Source organism: Eublepharis macularius, chromosome 1 (assembly GCF_028583425.1).
Source record: "Eublepharis macularius isolate TG4126 chromosome 1, MPM_Emac_v1.0, whole genome shotgun sequence".
Classification (NCBI taxonomy): domain Eukaryota; kingdom Metazoa; phylum Chordata; class Lepidosauria; order Squamata; family Eublepharidae; genus Eublepharis; species Eublepharis macularius.
Window position 1 is genome coordinate 32,640,320 of NC_072790.1, and position 21,123 is coordinate 32,661,442.

A 21,123-nucleotide genomic window follows, 5' to 3' on the forward strand; every position below is an offset into this window, starting at 1 on the left:
AAAACCCAAAATAAAGTGAAAGCACAGTTGTATCAGGAAATAATGACAAAGTTAGTTATGGAGAGCTAGCGGCCTACAACTGACCAAAAGAAATGTAGTGGTACCATTGGGACTGTGTGACTGTGGAAGAATGGGTTGTTGCCAGGTAGCCACTAGCAGAAGCCTATGACTTTATGCTTTGACGGTGCTAGAGAATCTCCCAACCAACTTCTACAAACCTTTCTGTAAGAACCGCTATCATGACATTACAAATGACAAAATCACAGAATATCAACTGTAAAAATACGACAGTTCAAATCCCACGCTTGCTTTCAAACTTTTTTTTTCTCATTGGACAGTTGGGCTACTTCCAATTTCACATATACAATGAGAAGCCGAAGAAATGGTACCTTGGAGAGTTCAAAAAGTCTTTACTCCAGTATCTCTCGTAGCACAGATCTTTCATACAACGAGAATGTAAGTAAGCCGTGAAATGCTGATATTTTGCAAATTATCTATTGTTGTCCACCTCAAGCCTTTGCGGATAAGCTAGGGACAAACGTTTTAAAATAAAATAATAGATATTGGTAAAATCCCCTTCAGAATCCTGCAATGATGGTAAATGGAACTGTAATGTACAGAGAACATAAAATTGAGGACATTCTTTTAAAATAAGGGTTGGCCATTATAATCGGATTGCCTGTATGTTGTTTACTGTGAGTGACTGCTAAGCAGAAGCTCACAGGGACCTGATCTGTGGGGTCTTCATAAAAAATACCTGAGAATTAGAGTTAGGGGCATGAAAAAATTTCTCATATTCTTTGGTTCGACTGGAACTTTGATGGCACAAGTGGCTCTAATTATTGCACCACGCTGGCTTTCATACTGTGGATAAGTGTCTGAAGTTTTAGGTGTAAATTTAAGAGATCTGCAGGATTCTTGCAATAATGCTATGCTGAGTATTCTTTGAACATTAAAGCAGGTCTACCTTTGCAAATTGACTGTTGGAAATAATGTGTGTTTTTCAAAATAAATGATTGCTAAAGAAATGTATACTTAGTTTTTTTGAATTTTCGAGAAGTGTAATTCATCCAAATCTTTCAATTGTTGCTCCTAAAGGATTTGGTGCACTTCATTCAAGAGAATTTTAAGAAGAGAGAATGTGTCTTTTTCACCAAAGATGCCAAATCAATGTAAGCAAATACTTACTGACAATTTGTGTAATTTTTAGTTATGGGTTTTTATGATATGCCTTGGACCATTTTCATGTGACTAAATGTCATCATGGTGTGGGGGGAGTGGAGACCCCTGGGCTGAAATAGCATCATCTTCCTCTAGATTCTGTTCTCCCCACCACCACATCCATAGCATTGCCCAAAATAGCCCTCCAGTGGCAGTGCTGGGCAGATTTTGCCACTGCTGCTGTGTAACAGTACATTGGCATTACAGTGAGATCATGCTGATAACAAGTCTCCAAAATCATTGGGCCATTTTGCTCCCTCTATGTGACCTGTATATTACTGCCTCCTTGATTTCCTTAGTGTTCTCTTAGATTTTTGCTGCCACCAAAGACTTTTGCCTTAGTTCCCTCTCAGTATAGGACATCTTAGCGATAGATAGTAGTATGACAGAACAGTCAGCATGTGGGAGTGCCTGTGAGGTAAAAAAAAAAAAAGGAATCCTTTATTCTAGATGAAGTAGGTGTTTTACTTAACCAGAAATAGTTTATAAGTACATATGCATAATGGTTTCAGAGTAATTCATAAGCGTATTGGTTTCAGAAATGATCATAAGTGCAGTGGTTTCAATATAGGTATAGATCTTTAATGTACAGACCCAGTCACTAAGACTTCTGTTCTCCACAGCTGCCACTTAGAGTAAAAATATCCCCAAAAGAATACGGCATATCAGGAAATAATCTATAAAGCCATATGTTACTGTTCCACATAAAGAAGAAACCAATATATGTATAAATTCTCTGAGTTTCCAGTAGTTCACTTGCCACATAGGCTGATTTCTTCCAGAAAAAAAAGCACAAACTTCTCTCAACACTTCCCTCCCAGAATAACTCTCCCCTCACCCACATAGACACAGGCTTCCACACTGACTGACCGAATGACTGACTGAACACTTTCCCTCAGCGCTCTGACTAAAACTGCAATTCACTTAACCCCTTAGAGTACAGCTACTATCCAATCACAGTATGCTTCACTCACCTATCCAGCCCCTCTCCTTCCTTCTTTAGAGGTCTGCATTTTAACCACAGTAAACAGAGGGTCTCACCACATGAGACAAAATACACTTGAATTACATGGGTAATTCGAGTGTGTTTTGTAATTCGAGTGTATTTGAGTGTAAGGTAGGTAAAGGTAGTCCCCTTTGCAAGCACCGAGTCATTACTGACCCATGGGGGGACGTCGCATCACGACATTTTCTAGGCAGACTTTTTACGGGGTGGTATGCCATTGCCTTCCTCAGTCATCTACACTTTACCCCCAGGAAATTGGGTACTCATTTTACCGACCTCAGAAGGATGGAAGGCTGAGTCAACCTTGAGCAGGCTACCTGAACCTGGCTTCTGCCGAGATCGAACTCAGGTCGTGAGCAGAGCTTGGACTGCAGTACTGCAGCTTACCACTCTGCACCACAGGGTTCTTTTGTATTTGAGTGTAATTTGAGTGTAATTCAAGTGTATTTTGTCTTGTGTGGTTTGACCCATACATTCAGAACCTCACATTAACCAGCAGAAATAAAAAACAGAAACAATTTAGTTGTAGATTTTCCGGGCTGTATGGCATCTGTGAAGATGCCAGTCACAGCTGCTGGTAAAACGTCAGGAACTACAATGCCAAGACCATGGCCATACAGCATGGAAAATCTACAACAACTAACGTTCTCCGGCCGTGAAAGCCTTCGACAATATATGAGAAACAATTTACATGGCAAAACATTACAATTAGTTTATCCCAAGATATGCCGGAGCAGGAATCTTCACAGCATTCCTATTAGTCTTCGGTCAGTGTAGCTGGAGCGTAGGATTACTCTGTTCACGTGGAAGCGAGTTACTTCTGTTTGGAAAGATGGGCACAGATGGACCCACAAACATTTTCATGAAGAGAACAGGGATGGATTTGACTTGAAGGTAATAAAGACCAGCTCCTGGATTTAAAGAAACCTCTCTCTGGCAGCCTTAAGTACTTCCTGCCAAGCACATACCAGGAAATAGTCTATAAAACCACATGCTACTGCTCCACATAAACATGAATAAAAATAGAATCCCTGCTAATCACTATCCAGGCACCATTTTAGTCCCACCTAGCAGAAGTGAGGCATGTGATCATATTCTAGGCTGGCATCAGTTTCAAGGCAGACCCACACTGAGTGAAATGCAGAAGTGCAGCCTGGACTGAGGTGGTTGCAGTGGCCAGATAGAAATCTGACAAACAGTGAAATCCGAAGTAGAGTTACTCCAGTCTAAGGGCTTAGACTGGAGTAACTCTGCTTAGGATTTCACTGAAAGATACTTGCTTTTTCCTCCCAGCAGAGTCTGTGAAGAACTTTCCAGGTTATTGCTTCAATCTTGAGAGCCAAGCTACAAGTGACGCCTGACACAGGTTGGACACTTGTCAGCTTCCCTCAAGTTTTGATGGGAAATGTAGGCGTCTTGGTCTTGCAGCAGTAATGGAGAGCCAAGCTGTAAAACCAGGACACCTTCATTTCCCATCAAAACTTGAGGTAAATTGACAAGTGTCCAACTTGTGTAAGGCATCACTTGTAGCTTGGCTCTGAGGCTCTGAACACATCGTGTCTGTTCCCAAGGCCGCTTAAAGGAAGTTCTGCATGAGTTGCTAATGCTTTGTTCTCCCTCCAACGCCTAGTAAAGAATTCCCAGTGCACATCCTAGTGCACATCCAACGCCTAGTAAAGCTTGCAAAGATTGAAATAAGAGACCTGGGTTGACCCGTGCCCTAAGAGACTTATAATGAAATCCTATGCAGAGTTACTCCAGTCTAAGCCCATTGAATTCAATAGGCTTAGACTGGAGTCCGAGTAACTCTGCCTAGGATTGCGATGTTAGCTTACTCTCCTGAGTACGGCATCCTGACATAGCAACCAAGCAGAATGAAGTGGCGGTTAACTGTAATTTCTCTTCCTGTGTATCTTGATAGTGACAATCTGTGTAAATGTGGCTACACAAAATCTCAGCATATAGAAGGCGCTCAAATTAATAATAACGAGAAGTGGAATTACAAGAAACACACTAAAGAACTCCCGACAGATGCCTTTGGAGACATTGAATTTGAAAACTTGGGCAAGAGAGGGAAGGTAAGTTAAAATGCCTCTCCTCTCTTAGACTAATCTTGGATCAGTCTAAGACTTTTAACTGCAGAAGAGGAAACTATAATTTGGGTTTGCCTAATGACATACATTGACAATTGCAATGGAGTAGTTGTGTTAGGCTGTCATAGCAAAATAAAATGAAAACCCAGCAGCACCTTAAAGACGAACAATATTTATTTCAACATGAGCTTTTGGGAATCACAGCTCAGATCTTACTCATATAAGCTCATATTGAAATAAAAGTTAATCTTTAAGGTGGCGGTGGACTTTTGCTTTATTATACATTTGGAGTGTCATCCTAAGCATATCCAGAGTTAGCCATGTTAGTCTATAATAGCAAAATAGTAAAGAGTCCAGTAGCACCTTTAAGACTAGCCAACTTTACTGTAGCATAAGCTTTCGAGAACCACAGCTCTCTTGCATCTGACGAAGAGCACTGTGGTTCTCGAAAGCTTATGCTACAATAAAGTTGGCTAGTCTTTAAGGAGCTACTGGACTCTTTACTATTATCCTAAGCAGAGTTACACCCTTCTAAATCTATTGACTTCAGTGGATTTAGAGTTGTGTAACTGTGTTTATGACTGCACTGTGAAAGTCCCTTTAAGTTCTGTGTCTTTCAAAAAGTATGAGGATATCTGGGGAGTTTATATTCCTTTTCTATTTTTATACACTGAGAAGGAAATTTGGAGTTGTGAGTAGAAATGCAATGTAAAAATCTCCTGGGTTAAACACATCATGAAATCCTAAGCAGAGTGAAACCAACGGTCTTAGACTAGAGTAACTCGGCTTAGGATTTCACTAATAGTTGTGCAGTGGACAGAACAGATTTTATGCAGTGCTGGTTCAGTGTATAAATATTGAAGTTTACTGGTGGTGGAAACTGCCAATGAGTTGCAGGCGACTTATGCAACCCTGTCGGGTTTTGAACGCAAGAGACAAACAGAGGTGATTTGCCATTGCCTGCCTCTGTGTAGTTTGCCATTGCTTGTAGGGTTTAGTTGCAAGCAGGGCTTTTTTTCAGTGGGAACACAGTGGAACGGAGTTCCGGCACCTCTTGAAAATGGTCACATGGCCGGTGGCCCCGCCCCCTGATCTCCAGACAGAGGGGAGTTTAGATTGCCCTCCATACCGCCAAGCGGCACGGAGGGCAATCTAAACTCCCCTCTGTCTGGAGATCAGGGGGCGGGACCACCGGCCATTTTCGCCGAGGGCAATTTAAACTTTAAAAAACTCCCCCCTTGTTCAAGCTGACCCAAAGTGACATCATTGTGGCATCCTGAGTTCCGCCACCTCTTTTCCCAGAAAAAAAGCCCTGGTAGCAAGTGCTTTATTCTGTGTAAGCAAATAAGCATCTCCTATGAGAAGGAAATCTACAGGGTCAGCAAAATCTACTGATTTTTAGCTAGTTACTGTTTAAATGTATTTCAAATGTTTATTTAATTTAAGAGGCAGGCATCCACCAGCATGGGTGTGTGTAATAGGGGGAAAAATGATCCCAAATTACACTGAGAACTTGGTGGTTCAGCTCGTTAAAGCACCTTCCAGAACGCTTAACTAAATCCAGGAAACACGGCTGTAATAATGACTCCCTGTCACTGAAAAGTGCTCCATGACAAAGATGTTTGGGGTGCTATATAATGCATCTGAGGGCCAAACTACAAGTGACGAATGACACAGGTTGGACACAGGTTGGGAAATGTAGGCGTCCTGGTCTTGCAGCTTGGCTCTCCAACTGCTGTCCAATGGACTTTTCAACTGTGGCTTGTCCAACATTCCGTCAAGCTGCCTACATTCCCCATCAAAACTTGAGGGAAGCTGACAAGTGTCCAACTAGTGTCAGGCGTCACTTGTAGTTTGGCTCTCAGATCCTAGAAGCTAAGCAAGGTCGGCCTTGGTTAGTAATTGGGCGAGAGACCTCCAAAGAAGACCAGGATTGCTATGCAGAGGCGGGCAATAGCAAACCACTTCTGTTACTCTCTTGCCTTGAAAACCCCAGCAGGGATTGCCATAAGTTGGTTACAACTCGATAGCACTTTCCACTGCTACCAAGACTACAGAAGGGGGAAAAACATTTAAGCTTTTGTTAAATTAAGCATACGCATGTCAAATTGCTGGAAATTTTAAAACCTGGAAGGAGGTGCTTTTCCCGGGGTTTTCAAGGGGCGGTGTATCATCTGTAGCTTAGTTAGCATTGAAAATTGTACTGTCTAGAATATTTTTGAAATGTATATGCCTTTCTTTTGTTGAAGCAATAATTACACATCCCATTATACTCATTAAGTCTTCAGTCCTACGCACCCCAGGCTGCGAGTAAGACCCATTCACATTTGTGGGACTTGCGACTGAGTAATTACACATGGAAACCAGCCAGAAGTATCACAGCAACTGCAGAGAAAATTAGCTATACAGAACCCGTATTTATATTATTTACCAAGATGGATAGATCCTTGAAAATGCAAGCATGACTCACGGTTATTTCTCGAACAAGTTCCTGATCCTGAACTTTTGCTTCCTCAGAAAATGGAAGGTTTGCATGAATCAAAAGAGGCTTCTCCGCTTTTTTCACATGTTAATCTTTGGTGTGCAAAAATTGCTCAGTTATTTATGGATTTGCAGTGCAATCCTAAGTAGCGTTACTCCTGTCTAAACCCACTGATTTCAGTGGGCTTAGACTGGAGTAACTCTGTTTAGGATTGTACTTTTAGGCCATTTCTGTGCCAGTTTTCTTAAAGTGCTTGAGGAGGCTCACAGAATTCATAAAATGAATATATGAACACAGGGGATTTAAAACAGTAATAACCAGGGCTTTTTTTCTGGGAAAAGAGGTGGTGGAACTCAGGACTGTGCAATGGCATCACTTTGGGTCAGCTGGAACAAGGGGGGAGTTTTTTAAAGTTTAAGTCGCCCTTGGCGAAAATGGTCACATGGCCGGTGGCCCCACCCCCTGATCTCCAGACAGAGGCGAGTTTAGATTGCCCTCTGCGCCGTTGGTGCAGAGGGCAATCTCAGCTCCCCTCTGTCTGGAGATCAGGGGGGCGGGGCCACCAGCCATGTGACCATTTTCAAGAGGTGCTGGAACTCCATTCCACTGCGTTCCTCCTGAAAAAAAGCCCTGGTAATAATTGTTTAACGGGAGTACTGGTGCTGGTACCTGGACCAAGAAGGCATTAGAGGAGATGCTGGGCCTGGCAGATCTCGCCATGGGTGCTTTTTGTGTGTGCAGCAACATGACTTAAAGATGTTTAAAGAAGCCACTGAAGAAGACCTGCCCGAATGAAGTGGTCTGCCCGAGTATAAAGGCATTGGCAAAATGCAACGAACTGAAATATTTTGCCTGTTGTAAAAATGCATTTCTCTCTTTCTCAAGTATATCCGCCTGTCGTGTGATACAGACTCTGAAACCCTCTACGACCTCATGACCCAACAGTGGCACCTGAAGACACCCAACCTCATCATCTCTGTCACAGGCGGTGCAAAAAACTTTGCTTTAAAGCCACGAATGCGCAAGATTGTCAGCCGGCTGATCTACATTGCACAGTCGAAAGGTAAACCAGCACCCTCGCTTTGGCGCAGCCCAAACCATGGTGGACTTTGATCTTCCCCTCAATTATGCAAGTTTGAATACAAGTAACTTTGCACCCCAATCCTTAGAAATCAATTTCATGTATTTCAGTGAGATTGGCTTCTAATTATGTGTACTAAGAATTGTGGCTTATGTACAACCCGGAGACTTACGGGAGACGAAAAGAATGTTGCAGATTACAAGAGGAGAAGGTAGGCAGCAAGGTTGGAGCCCTGATTTTTGGCATGACAGGGGCATTGGCTATCTGTTGTCTACATTTTCCTCACTCAAGCCATGCTGCCTCCTAAGCAGGCACCTACTCTCGTGATGTGACTTCTTGCAGGGCTGGTAGGTACTGCTTAGAGAAAGACACAAGCCAGTTTCCTTTTGTAGCTATCAGCACATTTCTGCGGAGCGTGTAACGTGTTGGATATGCACGAATGAAAGACTTGTTAACAGTCCTTCCCAAACATACAATGGTCCTTTGTGGGGGGCGGGGGTTGTAAAACAGGAAGGGAAGGGAAGATTTCATGCACCACCACATATATAACTGCAAGGATCACCCTGTGATTGGAAAGCATATTATTATTCTCAAAAAGGGCAAAACTAGATGTTGCATTTTTTAACAAGTTGGAGCTGGGTTTCCTTGATACAGCTAGCATGCCCTGCAGCCAGGTGGCAGCTTCAGGGATCTAATTGCCCAACTCAGATTGGGACTGCAGTGGGAGGGGAGGAGGGGCTTCAGCTCCTCCCCCTCCATTTTCCTTGTCTCAAAATTGCCCTGGGCATTATTTTCAATTCTGAAGGGCTACTTTAGAAAGCAGACTGTGCCCTCAGACACAACTCATACAATGGTGCTGGAAAGAATGCACTGGATGGGATTTAGGGGATACTCCCTGTGTGTTTTAAAGATGGGCCAGTTCACATGTTACAAAGTCCACCTTGTGGACATGGGGGCTGTTAACTGGATGTGCACTGGGAGTTCTGTGCTGGGAACTTGATTCCTAGGCACATGTGGGCCTAGTTGGGCCTGGGACCTCAGTTCATGGGCTAAGGAGGCTTAAGTCTTTCCCCATGCCATTTTTCCTGCCTGAAATGCCCTGGGAAGTTACTGTTTGCCATACTGGGAAACTTAAGCATAGCCTTCAGTACATGGACATTTATTAACAAAGTTCATACCCCACCTTTCTGTGCTCTGTTGGAGCCAGCAAGTCGACTAACCATTAAAAACAGAGCACTAAAACACATCATAAAAGCCCAAGTAAATACATCTATAAAAACATGTAACCGACAATTTAAACATAAGGCAGGAAACAGAGATCGCTGAAGGAAAACCAGGCAGAGCAAAGAAGTCCTTACCTGCTGGCAGCAGACAGTGATAGAAAGAAACAAACATTGCTAGAGAGGGAGTTAAACGGCTTTGCTTTCACGACTGAGAAGACCCTCAGAATATAGGGCTTTTTTACAGCGAGAATGTGGTGGAACGGAGTTCCGGCACTTCTTAAAAATGGTCACGTGGCCGGGCCCCGCCCCCTGATCTCCAGACAGAGGGGAGTTTAGATTGCCCTCTGCGCCATGTGGCATGGAGGGCAATCTAAACTCCCCTCTGTCTGGAGATCAGGGGGCGGGGCCAACAGCCATGTGACCATTTTCAAGAGATTCTGGAACTCCGTTCCACCACGTTCCAGCTGAAAAAAAGCCCTGCAGTAATCTAATCTAGATGTTGCGGGGGCATGCACCACAGTGGCCAGATCTTTTCTGCCCATAAAATCCTATGTCAGTCTTACTGCTCACTTGTAGCACTTCCATCTTATCAGGATTAAGTTTCAGCTCATTAGCCCCCATCTACCCCAAAACTGACTCCAGGCATCAGTTCTGGGTTTCTGCAGCCTCCGTGGGATCTGTTGGAAGCGCAAGATAGAGCTGAGTGTCATCTGCATGTTGGTGACAGCTCAGCACAAATCTCCAGATGACCCCACCCAGTGGTTTTCAGATAGATGTTAAGGAGCACAGGGGACAAGACGGAACCCTGCAGAACTCTTTAAGCCAGGGGCCAAGGAGCCAAGCAGCACTCTCGGAGCACCATCTTCTGAGACCTACCCTCCAGACAGAACCTCCCAGTTCCAGTTCTGAAAGGCTGTCCAAAAGGTAACCATGATTAATGGTATCAAAACCTGCTGAGACTTCCAGGAGTATCAGTAAGGTTCACTCCCCCTGTTCATCTCCCAGCCCAGGTGATATACCTGGGTGCTGTTTCAGTCCCATATCCAGGCCTGAAGCCAGACAGGAAAGGATCCAGATAGTTTACTTCATCCCAGAAATCCTGGAGTTATTCAAACATCCAAGGAACCAGTCCACATCCTCAGAATGAATAAACTGAAAAGTATCACAAACAACTGGCACCATCCTACTGCAGAGTCCTAGTCTGTACTAGAGCCACTTTGGTGGAGTGGTTAAGAGCAGCAGGACTCTAATCTGGAGAGCCAGGTTTCATTCCCCACTCCTCCGCTTGAAGCCAGCTGGGTGACCTTGGGTCAGTCACAGCTCTCTCAGAGCTCTCTCAGCCCCACCCACCTCACAGGGTGATTGTCATGAGGATAATAATAACACGCTTTGTAAACCGCTCTGAATGTGGCATTAAGTCATCCTGCAGGGTGGTATATAAATCGAATGTTGTTGTAGTTGTTGTAATGCTAGAGATTTTTCTGCAAAAGTATCATGCAAAGTGGTCACAGCAAGCCACTGAGCAATTCAACCCTGACTACCTAGAATAGCTTCGCTGGAGTACTCTGTACAGACACAATGATGGGAGAGAAATATTGTCTCTCTGACACCATCTCAGAGACAGCTTTGAAATGAGCTTTAGCTGTGACAGATCTGTCCCAAGTCTCCCTCCGCTGTTGCTCTAGCAGGCTCGCTTGTCTTCTTTCCTGGGAAGAGTCCCTAGAAGCTACGTGTCAATTGTTTGGGTCATTTCCTCAGGCCTCCCTGAAGGGGTCAGGAAAGCTCCCACTCTCCTGGCTTTCTGCAAACAACGCGAAATGGAACTACTCGATAAGGCTTTTTACTCAGATAGGAGGGCTGTACTGTAGGAAAGCGATCCCAAAGAGATGTGTAAGCAAAGTATAGCCTTTACTTCTATTTACTGCCTGTTGCTGAAAGTATGGTCCTACTGGATAGTTTATATGTTGCTTAATATGTCAGTCTTGCCCTGATCTGAATAGCCCAGGTGAGCCTGATCTCATCAGATTTCAGAACCTAAGCAGGGTCGACCTCGGTTAGCAATTGGATGGGAGGCCTCCAAAGAAGACTGAGGTTGCAGAGGCAGGCTAATGGCAAACCACCTCTGTTAGTCTCTTGCCGTGAAAACCCCACCAGGGGTCGCCATAAGTCAGCTGTGACTTGAAGGCACTCTCCATTCACACATGTCAGTCTTAGAATTGCTTATGCTCTCTTTGGTCTTTCTTCAACTCCGTATTCGATTCTTGCTCGTTTTAAAGCGTTGCAAGTTTGCATTCATATACCCGAGTGCATTGTTTATTTAAATGTCTTTGCAAATTGACTGTACTGACTCACACTGTGCGATCCACCTTGAGTCTCAGTGAGAAAGGCAGACTATAAATAATGTAAGTAAATATAAATAAATGTCAGAAGTTTCCCTGAGGCTGTTTCAGGTTGAGGAAACAACACAGGGGAATACTTAGATCCTTCATGCATTATGATCCTGATCCAAATCAGGCCCACAGTTGCCTGGGAATTGAGTACCGAGCATGAAACTCCCGGATGGTATCTGTCAACATGCGTATCGGCATTGTGAAAGAATCTCCATGTTCTAACTTGGTCTCTGCTGCCTGTGTGAGTTTCGATTGAACCTCATTGTTGCTTGCAATCTGCAGGGGCCTGGATATTCACTGGGGGAACTCATTACGGACTGATGAAGTATATTGGGGAAGTCGTAAGAGATAACACCATCAGTAGGAGTTCGGAGGAGAATGTTGTCGCCATCGGCATCGCTTCCTGGGGGATGGTTTCCAACCGGGAGAGTCTGACCAGAACCTGTGATGCTGAGGTATTGAACGTGACGAACACCCTGGAGTTAGGTAGACTCTCAGATTACAAATGAGGGATTGATTTGCCTCCCTGAAGTGAGTTTACGCCTGCACTGGCATTTGAAAGGCTTCCAGGTATTGCTCTTTCTTACACTAAACATACAATCTCTCCTTGAAGCTTGAACTGTTCCTGGTGTTGTTGCATGTTAATGAAATGAGTAGAAGTGTAGTATCATGCATGTGTCATTGATAATGCAATCAAGTGCATTTTGGACTGTGTGGGATTTTGGAAAACACAGAGCGGATTCATCCTTAAATGATGAATGTGGGGAATTATAAGACGACAATAGATTTGAAGGGATGCAGAATAGTATGGTATAGCCCGATCTCTTCAGATCTTGGAAGTTAAGCAGGCTTGGTACTTGGATGGGTGACCACCAAGGAAGACTCTGCAGAGGAAGGCAATGGCAAACCACCTCTGCTTCTCACTTCCCTTGAAAGCCCCTTGCTGGGGTCACCATAAGTTGGTTATGACTTGACGGCACATACATACATATAATAGATTTGGAAAGGACAAGGAGGTGCAATATGTTGGGCAATGTTTAACACATTGGGCACATGAAAGATCCAGGAAGGGGGCTGTTTGGGGTTGGGAAAATGACATGGGAATCTTCCCCCTACACTAATGTTGCAGCTTGCTGTAGCTTTTATGCTTGTGCTGTCAGTGGGTTAAATCCTGTCAGCCATCAGCGGAGAGACATATGTCCCGCAAGGTCTTCTAGAGTGACTTATTTGTTGAGCACAGAATCGCTTGCAGTTCACACCTACGCACGTACCCTTTGTACTTCTGCAGTCAGATGCATCGTCTCCATGACCCATAGCACAGCACATGCTACTTTTTGAGCTTAGCACGGCATTTGTCAGGTTGACTGGGGAAGGGCTGTAGCTCAATGGTTGAGCATCTGCTTGGCATGCAGAAGGTCCCAGGTTCAATCCCAGGCATCTCCAGTTAAAAGGATCAGGTAGGAGATGATGTGAAAGACTTCTACTGCAGACCCTGGAGAGCCGTTGCCCGTCTGAGTGGACAACACTGACCCTGATGGGCCAAGGGTCTGATTCAATATAAGGCAGCTTCATGGGTGCATATTCATGTGTGATTGCATGCTCTGAAAAGACCATCAGCCAGGGTGATAATGCGCATGTGTGAGTTGATCCAGACAGTTCACCAGCCATTAAGACTCACCAAGTGAGGCAACCATAAAGAATACAGGGAGACCTTTCACTACTAGTACATCATTAGCTGTGCATCGTTACAATTTTTCTGTTTAAAAAATGTAGCAGATAAGAAAGAGGCAACAGCAGCCATGGGAGGGAGGCCAGGAAACAGCGGAGACTAAAAAGCAGTGTGCGATTGCATGTGATTTTCCACAGGCTGACACATTTGAGCTGTTTGGACAGAGGCAAACGGTTTGTACATTTCACTGTGCGGATTGCCATGTGTAAACGGGTCACAAACCAAACCGGCAGCTGATGGAGTATCCATACTGTTTTCCAATTAAAAAATGGTCTGGCGCGAGAAAAAGAAGCAAAGAGCAATGGGAGAATTTTTTTTATTGATAGTTATAGATCCCAACATGTTTTGCTTGCAGCTTTGTCAGGAGATCTACAACCCAGTAGCTTCTCCAAACTGCCACCGTGGTCAAGTGTCCACCTTTCATTTGACCAAAGTGGGAGTTTGGAGAACTTGCTGGTTTGCAGATCCCCTGATGAAGCTACAAGTGAAACGTGCCGGGATCTGTACTGATCAATAAAACAATTCTCCCATCGCACCCTGTTTATTTTTCTCTTCCTGGACCTTATATTGGTGCGCCCCCCCCCTTCTTGTCTGTCAATTAAAAAAAAATGTTCAAAACATCTAGCCACGGATCTCTGAGTTTCTCATCATGACTTGATGTACCTGAAACTAGCAAAAAAGATTCATAAGAGAGGCTTTCCAGAAACTAGTGGCCACAGAGAAAAGAAATTAGCTAAACTGGTATAAATTCTTTACCTTCCTTTTCAGTTTTTTTGTTTTTAAAAAGAGAAGGAAATGCTTGGCAGAGATGCCGTGACACCACAAGTGTCGTTCAGTGGTGGGAAGTCAGCTGTATTTCTGTATTATTATTTTTTAATTGCTGTCATTTCCAGGCATATTATTCAGCACACTACATCATGGATGACCTGAAGCGGGATCCTTTATATTGTTTGGATAACAACCATACCCATCTAATTCTGGTCGATAACGGCACTCATGGGTACCCATCTGTTGAGGCCAAACTACGAACCCAGCTGGAAAAGTACATTTCGGAACGCATTATCCCAGGTTGGAATTGGAGCGCTCTTCTGAATTAAGTTCTCTGTTCATTGTTGGGTGTTTAGAAAACCTTGAGTATGAATCTGCTTATTTAAAGAAACTAGGATCTGAGTGATCCAGGTCCGATCCCCCGTTCTGCCCTGGAAGCTTGCTTGGTGACCTTGGGCCACTCACATACACTCAGCCTAATCTACCTCATGGGGTTGGTGTGAGGATAAAATGGAGAAGAGAATTATGCAGGGCTTTTTTTCAGCGGGAACGCGGTGGAACGGAGTTCCGGAACCTCTTGAAAATGGTCACGTGGCAGGTGGCCCCACCCCCTGATCTCCAGACAGAGGGGAGTTTAGATTGCCTTCCATGCTGCTCCAGTGGTGCGGAGGGCAATCTAACCCCCCCTCTGTCTGGAGATCAGGGGGCGGGGCCACCAGCCATGTGACCATTTTCTCCGAGGGCAACCCTCTGAGTTCCACCACCTCTTTTCCCAGAAAAAAAGCCCTGGAATTATCTAAATGTTTTGGGTCCCCATTGGGGGAAAACGTGGGATATAAATGAAGTAGAATACAAATAAAATAAAAATAAAAATGTACATTTTATTGTGATCTGATGTGGGAACTATTATGCCTGTAGCATAAATGTAGTAAATAAATAGTTTCTGTGAGGCAAAACACCTTCTTTCTGATTCGATCTGTCTTGAGGCTGGCATGGGAAATAGTGGGGAAAGAAAAGTTTTTGTTATGGCACCATCAATATACATTGCAATGTGTAGAGTAGCAGAAGTTTTAAAAGAGGAGATCCCCATAATGGGGAACTTACAGTGCAATCCTATGGCGAGCTACTCCAGTCTAAGCCCATTGAAGTCAATGAGCTTAGACTGGAGTAACTCTCCATAGGATTGCACTATTAGTCTAAATGTTGGCAGATGGAGGACAACAAAGAGAAAACAAAGAAGAGAGGAAAAGATAAAAGGTAAAACAGTAGCAAAATAATTGTTTCAGGAATACTTTAGGTCAGGGTTTGACAAATCCCAGACTCCAGGTAGCCATGGTGCCTAGAAATTTCATTGTGGTATTTTCAGTAGTGATTTTATTGTAGTTCTCTTTTGACATCCCAGTAGAAGTACAAAGCTTAGCTATAATTTGACCCCAGGTAAAAACTCCCTAAATATTGTTCTCCTAGTTACTTTTGAATCTTTATTAACTGTACATTTGATTTTTGGTGTATAATTGTATATGGATAATTTATTAATAACTTTTTATAGTATTATGGAAACTTGATATCAACGTATATTGACGTATTATGTTACAGATTCCCCTGAAGAAGCTTTATAGTGAGACATGTAGGGAATTTTTACTTGGATAATAAAATATTCTTCTTCACTTGAATCCTAGACAAGTCAGGCCAGCATGAGTTAGCATGGCAGAAGGCAAGGGGTATGGGGCAGAAGGAGGAGAATTGTTCAGGTTGTGCACGCACCCTTTGAGATGTCAACAGCAGACCCTCCACCTTACCCTCACTGTATATATTAATAATTTAATTCAGGGATCATGTTGAGCGGGAATGCGCAGGAACCCAGTTCCAGCAGTTCCCCAAAGAGGTCACATGTCAGGTGGCCCCGCCCACCTGACTCTGGCCCATTTTGGGCCCATTTCAGCCTGGATTGGGGCCAAAACGGCCTGGATTGGGCCTCTGACAGGTGGTAGATCACTCTCCCACTCAGCAGCGGCCCAATCCTAACCATTTTGGGCCCCTTTTTGCCATTTTGGGCCCAATTTCGGCCCTGAATGGCCAGGATTGGGTCCAAAACAGCCGGGATAGGTGATGTCAGGGGGTGTGGCACATGCAAATTGGTTATGCTAATGACACACTTCTGGTGCTGTCAAGGGGCATGGCATATGCTAATGAGCTGTGCCAATGAGTTCCTCCAGCTCTTTTTCTATGAAATGACCCCTGATTTAATTTGATTTTAATCTTCATTTGTACCCCACCTTTCTCCCAAATGGGGACATGGAGCACACTGCCTGGTGTCTATGCATCTGCTTTAGAAACAAGAAGACTCCACTGCCATCCCCAGAAGTTTATAAATCTGAGGTTGGAGGCTCTAACTTAAAGATTGGCCGTGTAACAGTGGGCACTGATAAAATAACAAGGCATTTCCTGAAGGCAAAAATGCATTTGCCAGGGGCAAACAACATAGGGCATGTGCTGCTCCGTAGGGGACAGTTAGCCCATCTGGGAAAGCACTGGGGTCAGGTCAGAAGAGGCCAAGTGATCGTTACTGAGTAAGCAATTACTCTTGAGAAACATATGTAATAAATCACAGAAAAGCTAGAAACCTTTTAATGGATACAAGCTTTCAGAATGTAATATACAAAATTCTGGTCAAAGGATACTACTGAGCAGGGTTTCTTTCTGGGAAAAGAGGTGGTGGAACTCAAGACCGCACAATGACATCACTTTGGGTCAGCTGGAACAAGGGGGGAGTTTTTTAAAGTTTAAATCGCCTTCGGTGAAAATGGTCACGTGGCCGGTGGCCCCGCCCCCTGATCTCCAGACAGAAGGGAATTTAGATTGCCCTCCGCGCCGCTCGGTGGCACAGAGGGCAATCTCAACTCCACTCTGTCTGGAGATCAGGAGGCGGGGGAAACGGCCATGTGACCATTTTTAAGAAGTGCCAGAACTCCGTTCCGCAACATTCCCGCAGAAAAAAAGCCCTGCTACTGAGCCTTTTGTACAAAATAAAACCGAAGACTGATTTTTTAAAAACAAATATAATACTTAAATTGTATATACATATTTTGTTTCAGATTCGAATTACGGTGGGAAAATTCCAATCGTGTGTTTCGTTCAAGGAGGGGGAAAAGAAACTCTAAAAGTAAGTCTGCTTTTTCCAAAGTTCTCCCTCCATCCTAAACCTTTCACGGGCAGAGAGAATGTTTTCCCTTCTTGTAGGAAGAAGTGTTATGCACTCCGTCAATACCTTGCCTTAGATCTGAAATTTGAATTACATGTGAAGCAGACATGACTTAGCTGACAATGAAGGACATGCTGCCAATGTCACCTTTGGAAATTGCCAATGTGTGAGCAATGGTGAGGAAGAATTTTTTTAAATACTTTTCTCCTTTTGATTGCCCAAAGGCCCAGGGGGTAACGGATCAGCCGGTTCAAGGTTCTGGTTCTGTCCTATAAAGCCCTAAACGGACTGGGACCAGCATACCTGAGGGACCGCCTCTCCCTATATGTACCTCGGAGGGCTCTTAGATCTGCAGGTAAACACCTACTGGTGGTCCCTGGCCCCAGGGAAGCTTGGCTGGCCTCAAACAGGGCCAAGGTGTTCTCTGTCCTTGCCCCAACCTGGTGGAACTCTCTGTCGGAAGACACTCGGGCCCACCAAGATCTTGTATCTTTTCGGCGAGCCTGTAAGACAGAGATGTTCCACCAGGCATATGGTTGAGGCCAGCACTGGATCCATCAAATTAGCCTCCCTGCTGGTCTCCTGCCGGGGGGGGGAAGCATATGGTCTATCTCCCCCCCCCCATGCCTGAGGAGTTAGAGTGTCACCAACCCACACCTCCACCCTTTTTCTTCCCTTGTGTATGGTAGGCAGGGAAAGGGGGAAGGGTGCCCCATCTGGAATGCTGATATTCATGTTTTGCACTGAGATGTTATTTTATTGGTTATATTTATTGTAACTTATTTATGATTGTAACCCGCCCTGAGCCTGCTTGCGGGGAGGGAGGGCTAAAAATCTAATCAATCAATCAAATCAATACAGTACCGATCGCCAGGTCTTTTTTTCTGGGAAAAGAGGTGGTGGAACTCAGTGGGTGGCCCTCGGAGAAAATGGTCACATGGCTGGTGGCCCCGCCCCCTGATCTCCAGACAGAGGGGAGTTTAGATTGCCCTCCGTGCTGTGGCGCGGAGGGCTATCTAAACTCCCCTCTGTCTGGAGATCAGGGGGCGGGGCCACCAGCCATGTGACCATTTTCAAGAGGTTCTGGAACTCTGTTCCGCCGCGTTCCTGCTGAAAAAAAGCCCTGCTGATCGCTAACTCCCCTCCCTCCCCCACTGGCTATGCCTCATGGTTGCATTTTTGCAGATAACTAACTCATGGTGCCGTTCTTCTAAGTCTATTGAAGTCAACAAGTTTAGAAGAGCCTAACTCTGCTTAGGAGTGCACTGTCATTCTCCCGGGATGCCAACAGGTAGCTTGCCCCTAAGCCTGGTTTCTCCCAAACAAGCCTTTCAAAGGTATACACCATGTAACGCTTTGCAACGTCATTCTTGTCGTCCAGAAATGTGTGCCAGGACAGTGCACCAGAGAGCCAAGCTACAAGTGACGCCTTACACAGGTTGGACACTTGTAAACTTACCAAAAAAAGCTGAAACAAGCCTGATTCGGGTATTTTAACCGAATCAGAATACCAAATTGCACACCCCTACTTACCTCAAGTTTTGATGGGAAATGTAGGTGTCCTGGTCTTGCAGCTTGGCTCTCCATTATAGCTACAAGACCAGGTTGCCCACATTTCCCAAGTGTCCAACATGTGTCAGGCATCACTTGTAGCTTGGCTTTAAGTTTCAATGAAACATGAAGATCGTGAAATATGTTCATTAGAAAGCTTGCCTAGAATAAGGAAGAAATATATAATAAGTCTAGTATCCTTGAGCAAACTTTGTCAACAGGTTTCTCCCGTAGGCTATTAACACTGCAGTCAAGAGTAAAATTCCCTGCGTGGTGGTAGAAGGCTCTGGTCAGATTGCAGATGTGATTGCCAGCTTAGTGGAGGCAGAAGGCACCCTGACCTCCTCGTCCGTGAAAGAGAAGTTGCTCAGGTACTTGCCCCGCACGCTTTCTCGGCTCACGGAAGAGGAGACCGAAAGCTGGATCCGATGGGTGAGTGAGGTGGTCACTTCTAAGCTGGGGGAAGCCCTCCACGCTCCTTTGTGGAGGGCAAATTGGCTCCCGCGGTTACCTTTCTGCAAGGTGGGGCTGATCCCACTGATTGCTGGCATAAGCTATAATTGCATGACTTTTAGAAAAAAGATCTGCTCTATGATTGCTCGACAGTGGGTGTTTATAGCTGTTCAAAAGTTTATACCTTTTCTAAAAAGGAATGGTTACTTTTTAACAAGGAGACATTTCCTCCAAAGAAAATGTATGCATTACTCTGGGTGGACCAGTTGAGTTTAATGTTACCTGGGAAGGGGATGTGCAAATCAGCTTCTGAGCGCCTGAGGAGGCAGAAGGAGCATTATTATTCCCTCCCTTCCACCCTCTGCACTTTCACTAGCTGAGAAAGGCTCGGTGGGGTGGGCTATTTATCCTACTGCCAGATCTCACAAGCTAAGCAGGGTCAGCCTTGGTTAATACTTGGATGGGGGACCTCCAACAAAGACCTAGGTTGCAGAGGCAGGCAATACCATACCACCTCTGTTAGTCTCTTGCTCTGAAAGTCCCACCAGGGTCACCATAAGTCAGCTATGATTTGTGGGCACTATCCACCATCCCCTGTTCAAATAGCTCTCTCTCCCCAGCCTTTTCCTGCTAGTGAAAGTGGGCGGGTGGAAGGGAGGAAATGATGACCCTTCTTTTGCACCTGTGTGCTCTCAGGAGCAGATTTGCACCCCACCCCCATTATTTTATAGCTGAGCATCGAATCACACATGAAATGCAAACTGGGTTGAGGTGTCCGCTAACCCGACTCATGTTTAATGAATTGTCTAATCAGACTCTAAGAAATACGTTGTCTTTCAGTATTAATAATATTGACTCATCTTCACAGCGTTATTAAAAATTACAACAGTATAAATCTACATGAAGTGCTTTAGATGCTCTATAAATAAATTCAGATCCTTCTTCTTGCTGTGTCCATAGTGCACTGCACGAGGTTGCTTGCTTTTCCTTTTTGTTATGTTTTACTTCCATTACCTGAGTTCCAGCACAGCACAGCAGTCAAAATGTTTGAGTAGGATCTGAGAAACTCAGAGCCAAGCTACAAGTGACGCCTGACACAGGTCGGACACTTGTCAGCTTCCCTCAAGTTTTGATGGGAAATGTAGGCATCCTGGTCTGACAGCTTGGCTCTCCATTTAATTGAAGCTTACAGAACCCCGCCCCCACGCCCAGTGGAGAGGAAGGGGGACGCCCGGTGAGAGCCTGACGCCTGCACTCCCCTCCCAACTGCATGTTCTCCCTCCCATAGACTGCTGCTCTGTAAACTTCAATTAAATGGAGAGCCAAGCTGCAAGACCAGGACGCCTACATTTCCCATCAAAACTTGAGGGAAGCTGACAAGTGCCCAACCTGTGTCAGGCATCACTTGTAGCTTGGCTCTCAGGTTCGAATCTCCACTTTGCTATAGAAGCTCTATGGGTGACCTTGGGTCTCAGCCTAGCCTACCTCACAAAGTTGTTGTTAGGATAAAATGGAGGAGAGGAGAACAATGTAAGCCACTTTGGGTCCCCATTGCACTGTGTAGCTGACAGATGAGTCGGAGGGAAAGTTTATGAGTTCAGTAGCCCGGAATCTTTGTTACAGCCCTTACATTGTTGTATTGGGTGAAAACATAAAGGAAGTACAGAGGAGTCAGCAGAAATCCCATCTTGAACACTGTCCTCACATCTCTCTGCACACAGTTTGTATTTATTTATTTACATCATTTATACCCTACTCAAAGCAGCTTAGACCGTTATTCCCTCCTCCATTTTATCCTTGCAATCATACGGTGAGGTGGGTGGGGCTGAACAAGAGTGACTGGCTTAAGGTCACCCAGCCAGCTTCCGTGGTAGAGTGGGGAGTCCAACCTGGGTAACCGCTACACTACGCCAGTTCTCAGCTT

At 44.8% G+C, this 21,123-nt stretch overlaps 1 protein-coding gene across 2 annotated transcripts in view; it reads left to right on the forward strand.

Annotated features, from left to right (window-relative positions):
- The first annotated feature begins 366 nt into the window (after positions 1-366).
- Positions 367-21,123, forward strand: part of TRPM8 (transient receptor potential cation channel subfamily M member 8) — a 69,374-nt gene continuing 48,617 nt past the window's right edge. For both annotated transcript variants that reach the window (XM_054977617.1, XM_054977626.1), the window contains exons 1-8: positions 367-456; positions 1,099-1,172; positions 4,149-4,305; positions 7,688-7,865; positions 11,779-11,951; positions 14,119-14,293; positions 17,089-17,156; positions 18,981-19,178. In XM_054977617.1, the coding sequence (XP_054833592.1) occupies positions 367-456; positions 1,099-1,172; positions 4,149-4,305; positions 7,688-7,865; positions 11,779-11,951; positions 14,119-14,293; positions 17,089-17,156; positions 18,981-19,178 (1,113 nt within the window). The remainder of the gene's footprint in view (positions 457-1,098; positions 1,173-4,148; positions 4,306-7,687; positions 7,866-11,778; positions 11,952-14,118; positions 14,294-17,088; positions 17,157-18,980; positions 19,179-21,123) is intronic.